The sequence below is a fragment of the Hyla sarda genome, chromosome 5 (genome assembly GCF_029499605.1).
Source record: "Hyla sarda isolate aHylSar1 chromosome 5, aHylSar1.hap1, whole genome shotgun sequence".
Lineage (NCBI taxonomy): Eukaryota > Metazoa > Chordata > Amphibia > Anura > Hylidae > Hyla > Hyla sarda.
In genome coordinates, this window is record NC_079193.1 from 381,462,699 (window position 1) to 381,481,412 (window position 18,714).

The window sequence follows — 18,714 nt, forward strand, 5'->3', positions numbered from 1 at the left end:
ATTCCTAAACAACAGACTTATAATGGCCCCAATCTAACCATCTGAGAAGGCGCCATCTTCAGGAGACGAAGAAACTCCTCCCCCAGCTCAGGTAGATGGTAACCGGGGAATAATCCTGTTTCCACCCAGGTAAAACAGAACTCAGGACGTCAGGGATCATACACCCTGAGGAAGAGTACTGAAACGTGTCGGGGAGCACATGGGTAATATTATGTGTATAAAGTGTATATTCGACTCCTGTTCTTTTTCTCCTTCTCTCCTCAGGAAAAGATACAGAAGTCGACTTAGGGAGCAAGAATCCTTTTGTCACCTCAAAGGGTCGGAACAATATCCAGGATGATAAGCTTTATATTTGCTGCATGAGATGCCGTCCATTAGGGTAGGTCCCTATGAGACCTCTTAAAGGAGAGGTCAGATTTTGGATGGTACATTCAGAGGTATAAAGAAAAAGTTTATCCTGTTCTGTAGAGATCACTTTCCAAAACTGTCGTTGTTATATTCTTAGAATCACAGTGAAGCTCACAGCTCAGCCTCCCCCTCCTTGTTAATGGTCTCTGAACAGGACACAGGGAATGCCTAGAAAATGAACCCATTATTGTAAATAGGGTCCACTCCAGAACATTGTGTCCATGGGTCCTGCTGTAAACCATACCTCTAAATGCTGTTAATAACAGCTCAGGCAAAATGGCCGGCCCCATATTCATGCATAAAAATGTTATAAAAAATTACAATCAAAATCAAATAGAATTTTTTTTGTAAGAACATGTTTCAATATCTGACTCTATTTAATAAATTTACATTAACCCCTTCATGACCCGGGGTTTTTCCGTTATTGCACTTTTTTTTCCTTCTTACTTTTAAAAAATCATAACTCTTTAAATTTTGCACCTAAAAATCCATATGATGCTTATTTTTTTGTGCCACCAATTCTACTTTGTAATGACATCAGTCATTTTACCCAAAAATCTACAGCGAGACGGGAAGAAAAATCATTGTGCAACAAAATTGAAAAAAAAAACACCATTTTGTAAATTTTGGGGGCTTCCGTTTTTACACAGTACATTTTTTAGTAAAAATGACACCTTATCATTATTCTGTAGGTCCATACGATTAAAATGATCCCCTACTTATATAGGATGGATTTTGTCGCACTTCTGGAAAAAATCATAACTACATGCAGGAAAATGTATACGTTTAAAATTGTCATATTCTGACCCCTATAACTTTTTTATTTTTCTGCGTATGGGGCGGTATGAGGGCTCATTTTTGCGCCATGACCTGAAGTTTTTAGCGGTACCATTTTTGTAATGATCAGACTTTTTGATCTCTTGTTATTCATTTTTTCATGATATAATATGAATATGCTATTTTTATAATTCGGACATTTCCGCACGCGGTGATACCACATATGTTTATTTTTATTTACACAGTTTTTTTTAAATGGGAAAAGGGGGTGATTCAAACTTTTATTAGGGAAGGGGTTAAATGATCTTTATAAAGTTTTTTTTATCACTTTTTTTTTTTTTTGCAATGTTATAGCTCCCATAGGAGACTATAACACTGCACACACTGATCTCTTATACTGATCATTGTTATCCCATAGGAAACTATAACACTGCACACACTGATCTCTTATATCGATCATTGTTATCCCATAGGAGACTATAACACTGCACACACTGATCTCTTATACTGATCATTGTTATCCCATAGGAGACTATAACACTGCACACACTGATCTTTTACACTGATCATTGTTATCCCATAGGGGACTATAACACTGCACACACTGATCTTTTACATTGATCATTGTTATCCCATAGGAGACTATAACACTGCACACACTGATCTTTTACACTGATCATTGTTATCCCATAGGGGACTATAACACGGCACACACTGATCTTTTACATTGATCATTGTTATCCCACAGGAGGCTATAACACTGCACACACTGACCTCTTATACTGATCATTGTTATCCCATAGGAGACTATAACACTGCACACACTGATCTCTTATACTGATCATTGTTATCCCATAGGAGACTATAACACTGCACACACTGATCTTTTACACTGATCATTGTTATCCCATAGGGGGATATAACACTACACACACTGATCTCTTACACTGATCATTGTTATCCCATAGGAGACTATAACACTGCACACACTGATCTTTTATACTGATCATTGTTATCCCATAGGGGGCTATAACACTGCACACACTGACCTCTTATACTGATTATTGTTATCCCATAGGAGACTATAACACTCCACACACTGATCTTTTACACTGATCATTGTGATCCCATAAGGGACTATAACACTGCAAACACTGATCTTTTACACTGATCATTGTTATGCCATATGGGACCATAACACTGCACACACTGATATTTTACATTGATCATTGTTATCCCATAGGAGGCTATAACACTGCACACACTGACCTCTTATACTGATCATTGTTATCCCATAGGAGACTATAACACTGCACACACTGATCTTTTACACTGATCATTGTCATCTCATAGGGAACTATAACACTGCACACACTGATCTTTTACATTGATCATTGTTATCCTATAGGGGACTATAACACTGCACACACTGATCTTTTACATTGATCATTGTTATCACTTAGGAGACTATAACACTGCCCATACTGATCTTTACACTAATCATTGTTATCCCATAGGAGACTATAACACTGCACACACTGATCTTTTACATTGCTCAATGGTTTCTCATAGGAAACCCTTGATCAATGATTCTGCTGTGGTGGTGAGAGGTGATTGGTGTGTTATGGGAGGGGGCATGTTCCTCCTTGTGGTGGTGGGAGGTAATTGGTGTGTGATGGGAGGGGCGTGTCCCTCCCTTGTGGTGATGGGAGGTGATTGGTGTGTGATGGGAGGGGCGTGTCCCTCCCTTGTGGTGGTGGGAGGTAATTGGTATGTGATGGGAGGGGGCGCGTCCCTCTCTTGTGGTGGTGGGAGGTGATTGGTATGTGATGGGAGGGGGCGTGTCCCTCTCTTGTGGTGGTGGGAGGTGATTGGTGTGGGGTGGAAGGGGGCGTGTCCCTTTCTTGTGGTGGTGGGAGGTGATTGGTGTGTCTGCTCATGAAGCCTTGTCCAAGAACCCTCTCTTGTCCATGACTCATGGACAAGCCTGATGCTGCTGCCGGACTGGTTTCTGTCCCAGTAGGTATGGGGACCCCTAGTGGTGGGATGTTCAGGGGCCATTATCTTTATTAACTATTCAAAAAATTTAAACAACCATATTAAAAAAGGTCTTTAACCCCTTAAGGACCAAGGGCATGCCTCTACGCCCTGAGTCCGCTCCCGTTCTATAACGTGGCATTCCCGAACAGCTGTAGGACAGTAGGAGGGTCCCCTGGTGTCCGATCGCCGAATGACTGCTCAGTGCTTGAGATCCAGGCATGAGCAGTCAAGTGGCAGAATCATTGATTAATGGTTTCCTATGAGAAACCATTGATCAATGTAAAAGATCAGTGTGTGCAGTGTTATAGTCTCCAATAGGATAATAATGATCAATGCAAAAGACCAGTATGTGCAGTGTTATAGCCTCCTATGGGATAACAATGATCAATGTAAAAGTAAAAGATTAGTGTGTGCAGTGTTATATCCTCCTATGGGATAACAATGATCAATGTAAAAGATCAGTGTGTGCAGTGTTATGGCCCCCTACGGGATAATTATCAGTGTAAAAGATCAGTGTGTGCAGTGTTATAGTCTCCTATGGGATAACAATGATCAATGTAAAAGATCAGTGTGTGCGGTGTTATAGCCCCCTATGGGATAACAATGATCAATGTAAGAGATCAGTGTGTGCAGTGTTATAGTCTCCTATGGCATAACAATGATCAATGTAAAAGATCAGTGTGTGCAGTGTTATAGCCTCCTATGGGATAACAATGAGCAATGTAAAAGATCAGTGTGTGCAGTGTTATAGCCCCCTATGGGATGACAATAATGAATGTAAGAGATCAGTGTGTGCAGTGTTATAGTCTCCTATTGGATAACAATGATCAATGTAAGAGATCAGTGTGTGCAGTGTTATGGCCCCCTATGGGATAACAATGATCAGTATAAGAGATCAGTGTGTGCAGTGTTATTGCCCCCTACGGGATAATTATCAGTGTAAAAGATCAGTGTGTGCAGTGTTATAGTCCCCTATGGGAGCTATAACACTTTTTAAAAAAGTGGGGAAAAAATGTAATAAAGATCAGTTGACACCTTCCCTAATAAAAGTTTGAATCATTCCCCTTTTCCCATTTAAAAAAAAAAATGTGTAAAGAAAAATAAAAATATGTTGTCTCGCCGCATGCGGAAATGTTCCAATTATAAAAATATACTGTTAATTAAACCGCGCGGTCAATGGCGTACACGCAAAATAATTTGAAAATCCAAAATAGTGTATTTTTGGTCACTTTTTATATCATGAAAAAATGAATACAAAACGATCAAAAAGTCCGATCAATAAAAAAATGGTAACGCTAAAAACTTCAGATCACAGCACAAAAAAATGAGCCCTCATACCACCCCGTATGCGGAAAAATAAAAAAAATTATAGGGGTCAGAATATGACAATTTTAAATGTATAAATTTTCCTGCATGTAGTTATGATTTTTTCCAGAAGTACGACATAATTAAACCTATATAAGTTGGGATTATTTTAATTGTATGGACCTATAGAATAAAGAGAAGGTGTCATTATTACGAAAAATTTACTGCGTAGAAACGTAAGCGTCCAAAAGTTACAAAATGGTGTTTTTTCTTCAATTTTGTCACACATTGATGTTTTTTTCCCTTTTGTCATAGATTTTTGGGTAAAATGACTGATGTCATTACAAAGTAGAATTGGTGGCGCAAAAAGTAAGCCATCATATGGATTTTTAGGTACAAAATTGAAAGAGTTATGATTTTTTAAAGGTAAGGAGGAAAAAATGAAAGTGCAAAAACGGAAAAACCCCTGGTCCTTAAGGGGTTAATTTTCATCAGTAACAACATAAAAAAAAGTTTCTGGATCTGAGAGTGCTCATTTAAGTCCTGCAGAACAACAATAATTAAAGAACATTAAATAGATTTGTAAATTACTTGTCATAAATGGGGGGGGGGGGGCAGGGAGAAAGTGAGCCCTAAACTATCTCTTTAAACCACTTTACCTGCCTACTTGCCCATCCTCCCTAAATGACAGATCGACAACTTGGAGCCGGTTCCTTCCTTACGCTAAAGTGCATGGGCATCAAATGTCAACAAGACAAACAGAACTGTAAAAAGTCTGGGAACAAGTCAGGAACATAACGGGAATAGAATAACCAACAAATAGCTATATAAATACAAACAAGGCAGGATATAGCATACTAAAATACAGTTAAGAAACCAGAATCAAGATTAACGGCAGATATGAATAAGTGAACAATACTAGATATGGGGATAAGTATACAGCAGACAAAACCAGGAGATACATGGTATGAACAAGTTAACTGTCAGAACACCAATGGGTCAGGAAATCAAAAGCACTGTTCACACTGGACTCAGAACAAGGAACGAACAGGACACCCCACTCCAATCATGGAGGGACATCAATACCAAAGCCAAATAGGCTACTAGCCAGCGGGCACTCTCCACTGAGTGATCAGGATACTAGCCTAGGAGGAAACAAAAATCCTAAATACAAGCAAACACGGGTACAGACACAGATAGACGGAATAGCATAAGGCTCTGAACAGGATATTCCGTCTCCTAGATAGACGGAATAGCATAAGGCTCTGAACAGGATTCTATCCTAGGAGATGCAGGATCAATGCAGAACGAACATACACAAATACTAAAACCCGACAAATGTACTAAAACAAAGGCTAAAATCTATATATCAAACAGGACAGATAACCATGGTTAAAACTCAGGATATGTACAGTACTAACTATAATACTTCCTCCTATATACAAAAAAACTACTATAAAGTGAAAATAAAACATGTCGGCTCAGTGGAGCTTATCAGACCCTGCCATGTCATTGCGGGGGTTCTATAAGCTGAGATGGTCGGAGGAGGGCCCCTGCCACTGATTCACTGCCAATTCACTGATGCTTGGCTTATCTAGGCGTATAAGTGGATCACTGTCACGCCCCCTCCCGTAGACTTGCATTGAGTTGGTGTAGCCGTGAAAAAAATTAGAAAAATCCCTCCCCCAATAAAAATGTAAATTGTCCCTTTTTCCCATTTACCCCCAAAAAGTGTAAAAAAAAAATAATATATAAACATATTTGGTATCGCCGCGTACGTAAATATCCTTAAATATAATGTTAATGATTCCGCATGGTGAACGGCGGCAACATAAAAAAAAAAGTCCAAAATTGCAGCTTTTTTGTAACATTTTAGTCCCCAAAAAATTGATAAAAAATGTATTATAATTTTATATCTGCAAATGTGGTATCAATAAAAAGTACAGATCACGGCACAAAGAATGAGCCCTCATACCGCTGCTTATACGGAAAAATTTAAAAGTTATAGGTCAGCAAAATAGAGGTATTTTAAATGTACTAATTTGGTTAAAAAGTTTGCGATTTTTGTAAAGCTGTACAGTAATAGAAAAGTATGTTAACATGGGGATCATTTTAATCATATTGACCCACAGAATAAAGAAAACATGTCATTTTTACTGTAAATTGTACAGCGGGAAAACAAAACCTTCCAAAAATTGCTAAATTGCAGTTTTCTTTTCAATTTCCCCACACACATAGTATTATTTTTGCTGCGCCATACATTTTTATGTTAAAATGATTGATGTCGTTAAAAAGGACAACTGTTTGCGCAAAAAACAATGCCTCATACTCGTCTGTGGATGAAAATATAAAAGAGTTATGATTTTTAGAAGGTGAGGAGGAAAAACGGTAACGTAAAAATAAAATTTGCTGAGTCTTTAAAGTGGTACTCTGGCGCTAAGACCTCTTATCCCCTAAGCATAGGGGATGAGATGCCTGATCGTGGGGGTCCCGCCGCTGGGGACCCCCGTGATCTTGCACGCAGCACCCCATTAGAATCAGTCCCCGGAGCACGTTCGCTCCGGGTCTAATTACTGGCGATCACGGAGGCTGGAGCATTGTGATGCCATGGCCACGCCCCCGTGTGACGCCAAGCCCCCTCACATAGGCTTGCATTCAGGGGGCGGAGCGTGACCTCACACGGGGGCATAGCTGTGACCTCACAATGCTCCGGCCCCCGTGATCGCCAGTAATCAGACCCGGAGCGATCGTGCTCCGGGGACAGATTCTAATGGGGTGCTGCGTGCAAGATCACGGGGGTCCCCAGCGGCGGAACCCCCACGATCAGGCATCTTATCCCCTATCCTTTGGACAGGGGATAAGAGTACCCCTTTAAGGCCAAAATGGTCTGAGTCCTTAAAGGGGTATTCCGGTGGAAAACATATACATATATATTTTTTAGATAGTTGATCTAAAAAAAAGAAAAATGTTGACAGAAAGTTAAACAGATTTGTAAAGTACTTATCAGCTGCTGTATTCTACAGAGGAAATTCCTTTATTTTTGGATTTCATTTCAGGCTGACCACAGTGCTCTGGGCTGACACCTCTGTTCATTTTAGGAACTGTCCAGAGCAGCATATGTTTGCTATGGGTATTTTCTCCTGCTCTGGACAGTTCCTGACATGGACAGAGGTGTCAGCAGAGAGAAATATGGACAGACAGAAAAAAAATCCAAAAAGAAAAGAATTTCCTCTATAGTTTACAGCCGCTTATAAGTACTGGAAGGATTAAAACACTTTAATAGAAGTAATTTACAAATCTGTTTAACTTTCTGGCACCAGTTGATTTAAAAAAAAAATTTGTTATAGTTCCCTCCCATAGACTTGCATTGAGGAGGCGTGGCCGTGATGTCACAAGCAAGGCGCAGCCATGACGTCACAAGCCTACGGCCCAGTGATCAGACATCTTATCCCCTATCCTTTGGACGGAGTACCCTCCCATAGACTTGCATTGAGGAGGCGTGGTCGTGACGTCACGAGCCTCCAGCCCAGTGATCATACATCTTTGCCGCTATCCTTTGGGCGGAGTACCACTTTGACCTTGTGACACGGTCTCCATTATGCTATATAGACTATTATTCATCACCTGATTGCTCCGGGGTCATGGGGAGAAGCTGCTCTTGGAGGATGGTCAGATATCATTCTTTATTAATGGTTGGGTTCTTGGGCAGAATTGAGAGTGAGCCCAGTCCATTGGATGAGAATCCACCCCACACATGATGGTCTCAGGCATGACAGGACTCATGGTAGTGTCACCTGTTGGACAATTGTTCTTCTAGGTGTCCCAAACAGTCTCAGTCTGAAGGCTTCATCAGAAGAAATAACTTTACCCGGTCTTCTGCAGTCCAGGGGCTTTGCTGGGGTGAAGCTATTTCCATTAATAAAGCCCCTTCAGACTGTTTGGGACATCTAAAAGAATGATTGTCTGGAGAAGAACAGATGACGCTGCCAGGAATCCTGTGTCATCCAACAGTTAAAGGGGTACTCTGCCATAGACATCGTTTTTCCTATCCAAAGGATAGGGGATAAAATGTCTGATCATGGGGGTCCGCCGAGATCTCCCAGCTGTACCCGGCGTTCGTTTAGAGCATCAGGTGCAGTGCCGGAGGCTTGTGACGTCATGGCCACGCCCCCTTAATGCAAGTCTATGGGTCATGCCCCCTGCCATTGACTTGCATTGGGGGGGTTATGTCCGTGACGTCAAGAGCCTCCGCATGCATCACCAGTCATCTGGCACGGAGCAAAGTTCGTTCTGTGCACCAGATATCTGGGGTGCCGCAGCTGGGATTTCAGAGGTCCCCAGCAGCAGGACTCCCGCGATCAGACATCTTATCCCCTATCCTTTGGATAGGGGATAAGATGTCTAGGGGCAGAGTACCCCTTTAAGCCTCCAGAGACCATCATGTGTGAGGCGGCTTCACATCCAGCAGATGGGGCTCACCTACAATCCTACCTGAGATTTCGACCATAAATAATGATATCTGAACATCCTCTAAGAGCAACTTCTCCAACCATCCAGGAGCCATTTGGTGATGGACAAGGCTTTGTCCACCATGATGAAAACCGTGTCACAAGTGATAACTAAGGGGCTGGCAGAACAAAACATTGACATTTTGGGTCCATGGCCAGGAAACTCCTCAGATCTCAACCCCATTTAGAATTATATACAGTGATCCCTCAACATACAATTGTTTCACCATACACTGGTCTTTTCTGGACCATTGTAACTTGATACCAGACTCAACATACAATGTACAAAGTGATACCTGTCAATAGCTGAAAGAACCGACCAATCAGAATGGGCATTCACTGGTAAAACCTGTATTACTGAAGTGTATGCACTGACTGGTGTCTGGTAGCGCCCCCTACAGTACAGGGAGGTATTACATGTTCTGTACTCTTTACCTGTATTACTGAAGTGAATGCACTGACTGGTGTCTGGTAGCGCCCCCTACAGTACAGGGAGGTATTACATGTTCTGTACTCTTTACCTGCATTACTGAAGTGTATGCACTGACTGGTGTCTGGTAGCATGCCCTACAGTACAGGGAGGTATTACATGTTCTGTACTCTTTACCTGCATTACTGAAGTGTATGTACTGACTGGTGTCTGGTAGCGCCCCCTACAGTACAGGGAGGTATTACATGTTCTGTTCACTTTACCTGTATTACTGAAGTGAATGCACTGACTGGTGTCTGGTAGCGCCCCCTACAGTACAGGGAGGTATTACATGTTCTGTACTCTTTACCTGTATTACTGAAGTGAATGCACTGACTGGTGTCTGGTAGCGCCCCCTACAGTACAGGGAGGTATTACATGTTCTGTACTCTTTACCTGTATTACTGAAGTGTATGCACTGACTGGTGTCTGGTAGCACCCCCTACTGTTTAGGGAGGTATTACATGTTCTGTACTCTTTACCTGCATTACTGAAGTGTATGCACTGACTGGTGTCTGGTAGTGCCCCCTTTTTATTGTTTTTATTTTTTAGTATTATTGTTATTTACAGTGTTTTCATTATATATATATATATATATATATATATATATATATATATATATATATATGAAAGGGGGGTTATATTTTTAAAAACTTTTTTTTCAAACTTTTTTTTCACATTTTTTTGCCCCCACACAAGGGCCTATTATCAGTAAATGGCTTATATAGATCAAACTTCTTATCTTAGAATGAATAACTTCACTCACCATCCATGGAATCCATAATTTCTCTATTATCTTTAGTGTGGTATTGTATTACACTGATCTGTGCTCTCAGGGCTCGATTGCTAAGGGCTGCCTAAGGCAGGATTTAACAATCACCAAGCCAGGGAGGATACCAAGGACCATGTAAATCTCTGTTTTTCCCATCGACACCCCGCTATTACATTTCAGGGGTGCCGATTGGACCTCCTAGACACAAGGATTTACTGGCATTTTTTGTTCAATATCATGATCTATATAGATTGTGTTATTTATCCATTTATATGACAGATATGGCGCAATCTCTGATGTTCATCATTACCAGCAGATGTGTGCTGGTGATAGCAGCAGGCATATGCCACTTATGTCACATACAGGTACGTCATGGGTCGTGTGTGATGAATATGGTGAGGGGGCTGCGAGTAAGGTCCGCTCCATATTCCCCACACACGTTCCATGACGTACCTGTATGTCAAGAGTCGGGAAAGGGTAAAGGAGTACGACAGGATATAAAAACCCATCTCCTATTCTAAGGGCATCTCTTGTACGGGGCCTCTGCTCTCCTTCTAAATGGAGTGTGTCGACCAGCTGACATGTCCCCTCCATGCAGCTCTATGGAATAGCTGGAGATTCCCAAGTGCAGCGCTCCGGCTCTCCCTCAGAGCTGCATGGAGGGGGTTTGTCGGCCGCTGCTTAGTGCGGAGGTTGATATGCTGTATTTGAAAGGAGAGCCATGGCCCTGTACAGGAGATTCTTAAAAGAGCACTCTGGTGCAGAGTATTCCTGCTCCGTCCTGCCCGGGCTGCAAAATAAATGAAAATGAACCATCTCCCACCTTCCTGGGTTCCTGCGGAGCGCCACTACAGCTGATCAGTCGTCCGGTCCATCCTCTTCATACTTCCGGGTGTAACAAAGCGTCACATGGCGCTCAGCCTATCGCCGTCCGCCGCGATGTTCTGCCTCGGCCGGCGATAGGCTGAGCACCATGTGACGCTTCCTTACACCCGGAAGTATGAAGAAGATGGACCGGAGGACCGATCAGCTGTAGTGGCGCTCCGCGGGAACCCAGGAAAGTGAGAGATGGTTCATTTTCATTTTTCTTTGCCGCCCGGGCAGGACGGAGCAGGAGTACTCTCCACCAGAGTACTCCTTTAAGATAGGGGATACGTTTTTATGTTCTGGAGTACTCTCTAACAGCTGGCTCTGGCCGTACACGAAGAGTTAAATTACTCTAGTTGGGCTAGAGCTGCTTGGAGCTCACCTGTGTGGTCTGGGGGTGGTTCCCAACTCTGCTACCTATCAGGAAGATGTATTCCTGATCACCTGCCTATATAAGCTCAGAGCAGTGATCAGCCCAGCGTCTGTGAAAGGTTATACCTTAGCTGGCACCTCCTGCTTACTGGATACCTGCTTGTTTACTGATCTTTGCCTTTTCCCTTGACTCTTCTCTTGCTCTGTGTTCCTGGTAATGACCTCATCTAGACTGACATTGATTTGATCATGTGTTTGTCTTAGTGTATCTCTGTTAGTTTGTGTGCCTCCAGATGTTACCCGACTCCTACTGTTTTGTAGTTTATTATTTTGACAACGCTGCCCCAGCACTTAACAGGGAGGGTTTGTCATCATGGTTGTCGATCCATCACTTAGGGCGCATAGGCAATAGGTAGGGACAGTGGCTGTGGGTGAGTTAGGGCTTCACTGTTCCTTGCCCATATGTGACATACTCCTTTTCGAATTAGAGGTCACCAGTCATGATTTGGCCTAGAAGATGATATCCAGCATGACAGGGAGAACTACAGAAGCCTTGATAAAGAAGAAGAAGGGTCAACAATGGAAATATCGAGACTTTACATAAACATGATTCATCAGTCAATAAAAGTGTAAAAACTTTTGAAATTCTTCTAATTATCCTTCAGTAACCGTAGAAACATCTAAACAACTAAAAGACCCAAAAGTACCAACACAGAAAACCAAACCACTGTGAAAACCAAAATTTGTGTCCGTCTCAAAACATTTGGTCCCAGCTGTAGTTTTAATTCCATAAACTTTTGCAAAGTTCAAAAAAGCCTCCATGAGCCCGGACTCCACCTCTCACGGAGTTGTATTTGCAAATTTTAAATATGATAAAGAAAAGATAAATAAAATGTCCTACAAATCAATTACCGTCGCTTCTCCGAATGTTTCTGATCTTATCTTTGTCTATAATTTTGCTGTAATTGTTCTAGTAATCAATTAATTCCTAAATTGACCAATTAGAATCCATTAGCTTTGTAGGAAGTTTCATGGGTAAAATTTGGACTAATCAAAGTTTTTTTTTTTTTTTTCAAATATAAAAACAAACAAACAATCATAGTATCTCTGGTGCAAAACACGTCTAATCCTATTAGTCGGTAGAGAGGCGGAATCGCTATATTAACCTTACAAAAATGTTATCTCTTACCCAAATCCCATAGAGCGGCCGTGGCCAAGAGTAAGATAAGAAATCTCTTCATCATGGATTCCTGCAGAATACGGAGTTGTATGAGGAGATAAGGCTTATAAACCAGGGCTGTCCTCATTACCATAAACCACCAGATGAGGAGGATAACCACGTCCTAACCCGTCTGCCCCGCGCCCGTCACATATTCCGACTTTTCCATCTCTGATCTGTTTACTCATTAAAGCCGTGATTAATCTATTGCAAGAAAATGCCTGAAGCAAATTGATTCCAATTATTGAAGGATAATTGCGTGAGGTGTCAGAGTAGATGCCAAAAAACCTATTATGTAAAACATAATATACATTTATACATATATGTTTTTATAGAAAGTTTTTTTTATAGAGGCCAAGTTGAAGAAGTTGGACAATGTTTGGTCTAAATTACTTAAAGGGGTACTCCGCCCCTGGACATCTTATCCCCTATCCAATGGTCACCAGCGGCGGGAACCCCCCGCGATCTCCATGCTGCACCCGGCGTTTGTTTAGAGCAGTGGTTTTCAACCTGCGGACCTTCAGATGTTGCAAAACTACAACTCCCAGCATGCCCGGACAGCCGTTGGCTGTCCGGGCATGCTGGGAGTTGTAGTTTTGCAACATCTGGACGTCCGCAGGTTGGAGACCGCTGGTTTAGAGGATCAGCTTCAGCTCTGGAGGCTCGTGACGTCATGGCCGCCCCCCGCTCGTGACGTCGCGGCCACACGCCCTCAATGCAAGTCTATGGGAGGAGGCGTAACGGCCGTCACATCCCCCCCCCCCACCATAGACTTGCATTTAGGGGGCGTGGCCATGACATCACGAGAGTGGCGTGGCTGTGACGTCACGAGCCTCCGCCCCGCATCGCCAGTCATCGAAGTTCGCTCCGTGTATCGGATGCCTGGGTTGCCATAGCCAAGATCGCGGGGGTCCCGCCACTGGGGATAAGATGTCTAGGGGCGGAGTACCCCTTTAATGATGTTTTTATTTTTTAATTTTTTTTATTATTGTTCCCAAAAAATTGCAAACTACACATCTGGCCCCTAGGAATGACCTGTTCTACATGGGACATTATCTGATATTAAAGGGGTTGTCCACCCCCACCCCACTTCTGTTCCTTTACATCCCAGGTCCACCACCACCTTCTATTTTCTGATCCCAATAGATGCCGACTGTGACCACTGTGGCCACTTAATGGGCCAGTGGAGACTACAGTAGTGGGTGACCTGGTAGGCATCGCAACAAGGGCCTGAAAGGAGTTGGTCAAGTACGTGCCGGAGCTGGGGGTGCTGGGTGTCAATGTTAAATGCCCAGAAAGCCCCTTTAATTATGTATGAGCTCACAAGATTTTGGAGCCTCTGCTCCTACCAAGAATACCATCCGGAAATATTTTGTGTCTAATAAGCAAGTGATGGACACTCGAATAACAAAAGCCCATCATACACTTTAGACCTCACTTTAAAGGGGTCCTCCACTGGAAAACGTTTTTTTTTATCAACTGGTACCAGAAAGTTAAACAGATTTGTAAATTACTTCTATTAAAAAATCTTAATCCTTCCAGTACTTATCAGCTGCTATATGTTCCACAGGAAGTTCTTTCCTTTTTCAATTTCCGTTCTGTCTGACCACAGTGCTCTCTGCTGACACCTCTGTCCATTTTAAGAACTGTCCAGAGCAGGAGCAAATCCCCATAGCAAACCTCTCCGGCTCCGAACAGTTCCTAAAATGGACAGAGGTGTCAGCAGAGAGCCCTGTGGTCAGACTGGAAAGAACTACACAACTTCGTCTGTATTAGCTGATAAATACTGGAAGGATTAAGATTTTTTTAATAGAAGTTAATTTTACACACAGCGCTCCGGACGCTACGTTACTAGACTCCGCACCTTTGCCGCCTGCCTTGACCTTCTTCTACGCTTGCCTAAGTTACTGCCTTATCCTTCGGTACCTCGCCTTACCCAGCTACCTGTGGGGTCGAGCCATGTCGGGGTTAGCGACCTGGGTGTCGCCTGCATCAACAAGCCCATCCTGCCTTGCGGCAGGCTCTGGTGAAGACCAGCAACACCTTAGACTCCGCTCCCCGATACGGTCCGAGTCATCATCCACACAGGTAAGAGGATCCACATCCAGCTCCGTTACAGTAAGTTACAAATCTGCTTAACCTTCTGACAACAGTTGATCTAAAAAAAATTTTTTTTCAGCGGAGTACCCCTTTAAGCCAACCGCTATCCCCCTCAACATTTCAAAATGCGAAATCCTCTGTTGCAGGTGGACAGACGTCCTTCAAGAACGGTCAAAAACCCAATATATAGTGCACTATGTTAGGGAAATCTGAATTAATAGAGAGGGGTCACATGTTCAGGATCCTCATCTCATAGAGTGGAGGGCGGCTACAAAGAGCCTCTATCTCTCTTGGGGACCTGTCCCTTCCTGCATTATACAGAGTCATTGGAAACCGTGTAACACTTCTCTTCCCCTGAAGAAGCACAACAGTTAATCTGAAACCCGTATTTTCCCCATTAAGGTTCCCAGCAGAAGGGCTCTTTGTGATCAACTTATTGCCAAGGTACCCTTCGAACAAGTAGAGATTGCCCAAAGTGGAGAACCTTCATCTTTGAATGGTGTCCATTACCCAATCATTGGCACCAATGGAGAAATTCTGTCTGTGGATCCAAAATAATAAGTGACTTATATTCAAGACAGCCCATTCCAAATGCCCATAATATGGCTGCACATAAGCGGCCATACTATGGGTATAAAACCCGGACGCCCAGTCACTCCACTCAACCAAGCAACAGAAGTAGACCCAGCACTTACCAATAAGATGAAGTTTATTGATATGAAGAGTAAAACAGGATGCGTTTCGGCAGTACTTTGCCTTCCTGTGCTGAAAGCAGAGGAAGGCAAAGGACTGCCGAAATGCGTCCTGTTATACTCTTCATGTCATTACTAGTGTTAAGCATGAATATTCACAATTTGAATATTTATTGCGAATTTCGCATATTCGCGACTATAGCACTATATATTCGAAATTAGGAATATTCGTAATTTTTCCCCCCCACAGAACTCATCACAGTGATCTCATCCCTCCCTGCTTCCAGCTTGTGGCCTAAAGAAATCTCCTATGCTATTTACTGTATTAGACTGGAGAGCGAATGTTCGCGAATATTGTCACTAAAGAATATTAGGAGATAGATGGATAGATAGATAATATAAATAGGTAGATAGTTATGCGCATGCAAAAATATATCGAATATGCGAATTTCGCGAATATAGGATGAATATTCGCCCATATATTCGCGAAATTTAGCAAATTCGAATATGGCCTATGCCACTCAACACTAGTGATCACCTTATCTCAGCATCATTGCTGAGTGCCCGGTCTACTTCTATTGCTTGCTATACTCCTTTGCCACGAGCACCACCCCGGAGTGCCGACCACCATATTTACTCTACTGAACCAGACTTAGATCACCATAAAAGAAATGGTCTTCATGGATGACCTTAATTGGTCCTAACTGGCTCATTGGCTTATTTTGACCATGATGCTTTGCAGTAACATATTGTAAAAAGGTAGCTAGTAGAGAAAATGAAAGACAGACCTTCCCATAGGTATATTAAATATGGTTTGGATGCAACGGTAAGCAATAAGTTATGCTTGCTCACCTTATTGGGTTGTGTGTGGCACACAACAGCCTAGATCAGCGTTTAGACAATTACGGAACTGTGCAGCCGTCCGGTACTTCGACTTGGGAGCCTCCCTCCTCGATTGTGAAATGTTCAGGGGAAAAGGAAAAAAATAAAAAAATTCCGGAGCATCGGCGTTGGCAGTTTGTAGAAATAAAATCCACTGGGATCGTGTGGTAAAATAAGGTTCTTTATTGGCCACGTCAGACGCGTTTCGAGGTGTAAATACCTCGTTTTCAATGACCTTGGCAACATACATATGTATAATGCCAAGGTCATTGAAAAAGAGGTATTTTATTTACACCTCGAAACGCGTCTGACGTGGCCAATAAAGAACCTTCTTTAACCACATGATCCCAGTGGATTTTATTTCTACAAACTGCCAGCGCCGATGCTCCGGAATTTCTTTCTTTTTTTCCTTTTCCCCTGAATATTCTAAAAAGGGACGGCCTAGTTGGGTCCCATCTCTCGGCAAAGGAGAACTGCTCTATGGAGGAAGAGAAGACATGTTGGGGGAGATTTACCAAAACAATCCAGAGGAAAAGTTGCCCAGTTGCCCATAGCAACCAATCAGATTGCTGCTTTCATTTTTAACAAGGCCTCTGCAAAATGAAAGAAGCGATCTGATTGGTTGCTATGGGCAACTGGGCAACTTTTTCTTTGCACAGGTTTTGATAAATCTCCCCCCATTATGTCTTGTCATTTGGGACGCTTGGAGCCCTCCACCCCAGGGGTTATTTGGGACGGCGTCCTGGTAATAAGAGTAGCTTACTTCTCAAATAAGCACATTTACTCAACTAAGGAAAACATTGGGGGAGATTTACCAAAACCTGTCCAGAGGAAAAGTTGCCCAGTTGCCCATAACAACCAATCAGATTGCTACTTTCATTTTGCAGAGGCTTTGTTAAAAAATGGTAGATGTGATCTGATTGGTTGCTATGGGCAACTGGACAACTCTTCCTCTGGACAGGTTTTGATAAATCTCCCCCCCATTGTGTATTGGACGTCATGTCGGCCATATTGGATTGACACACATTCCACCACATTACACTGATGACTGTTACGTGTGACCTGTATTAAGGATCGCACCATTACGCACATCCCTGATACCCGGCCTGACCCTTCTTATCTAACACAAAATAACTGAAACAATGTAGGTGACATATTATGTATATTATGTGGTGTTTTTTAATCCCATCACCCAGTATGACAGCGGGGCCACGTGACCCGGGGATGGATGTGTCAGCCATGATTTACAGATGGTAATGACGGGACCTGTAGATGCAGAATTTCCACATCTATAATTCACCTAGAGATGGAAGAGATAACCGGGCATGTCATAAGACCGATGTGTCAGCAGAACGCACCGTCGGGGAAAATGCTTATTCATGCGTAAGCAAAGATTCAGAGACGACAGACAACAATGGAGCCAAGTTAAAGGGGTACTCCGGTGGAAAACTTATTATTTTTTTTTTTTTAATCAACTGGTGCCAGAAAGTTAAACAGATTTGTAAATTACTTCTATTGAAAAATCTTAATACTTCCACAACTTATTAGCTGCTGAATACTACAGAGGAAATTCTTTTCTTCTTGGAACACAGTGCTCTCTGCTGACATCTCTGTCCATTTTAGGAACTCAGAGTCAGCAGAGAGCACTGTGGTCATGATGTCAGCAGAGAGCTCTGTGTTCCAAAAAGAAAAGTATTTCCACTGTAGTATTCAGAAGCTAATAAGTAGTGGAAGTATTAAGATTTTTCAATAGAAGTCATTTACAAATCTGTTTAACTTTCTGGCATCAGTTGATTAAAAAAGAAAAAGTTTTCCACCGGAGTACCCCTTTAAGGAAAAAAAATACAAAATGTTTTATTTTTATATACATTTTTTACCCCTTAACACCTTAAGGCAGTGGTCTCAAACTGTGACCCTCCAGATGTTTTAAAACTTCAACTCCCAGCATGCCCGGACAGCTGGGCATGCTGGGAGTTGTAGTTTTGCAACATCTGGAGGGTCACAGTTTGGAGACCACTGTTACAGTGGTGCCCAAATGGTAGCCCTCCAGATGTTGCCAAAGTACAACTCTCAGCATGCCTAGACTGCCCAGGCATGCTGGGAGTTGTAGTTCTGTAACATCTGTTCCTTCAGATTTTGCAATTTTCATGAAATTTTTTAAAATTGCTGCTCTACTTTGAAGTCCTCTAATTTTTTCAAAAAGCAAAAATATGTCCATTTTATGATGCCATAAAATGGAATATCCATTTTCCTTACAAGCAGAGAGCTTCAAAGTTAGAAAAATGCTAAATTTTCAAAATTTT

General features: G+C 42.3%; 1 protein-coding gene across 1 annotated transcript in view; it reads right to left on the reverse strand.

Annotated features, from left to right (window-relative positions):
* Positions 1–16,946, reverse strand: part of LOC130274489 (ly6/PLAUR domain-containing protein 2-like) — a 75,215-nt gene extending 58,269 nt beyond the window's left edge. Inside the window, exons 1-2 of the mRNA XM_056522891.1 lie at positions 16,927–16,946; positions 12,708–12,768 (exon numbers count right to left, since the gene is read on the reverse strand). Coding sequence (XP_056378866.1) covers positions 12,708–12,762 — 55 coding nt within the window. The 5' untranslated portion in view covers positions 12,763–12,768; positions 16,927–16,946. The remainder of the gene's footprint in view (positions 1–12,707; positions 12,769–16,926) is intronic.
* Between the last annotated feature and the right edge of the window lie 1,768 nt (positions 16,947–18,714).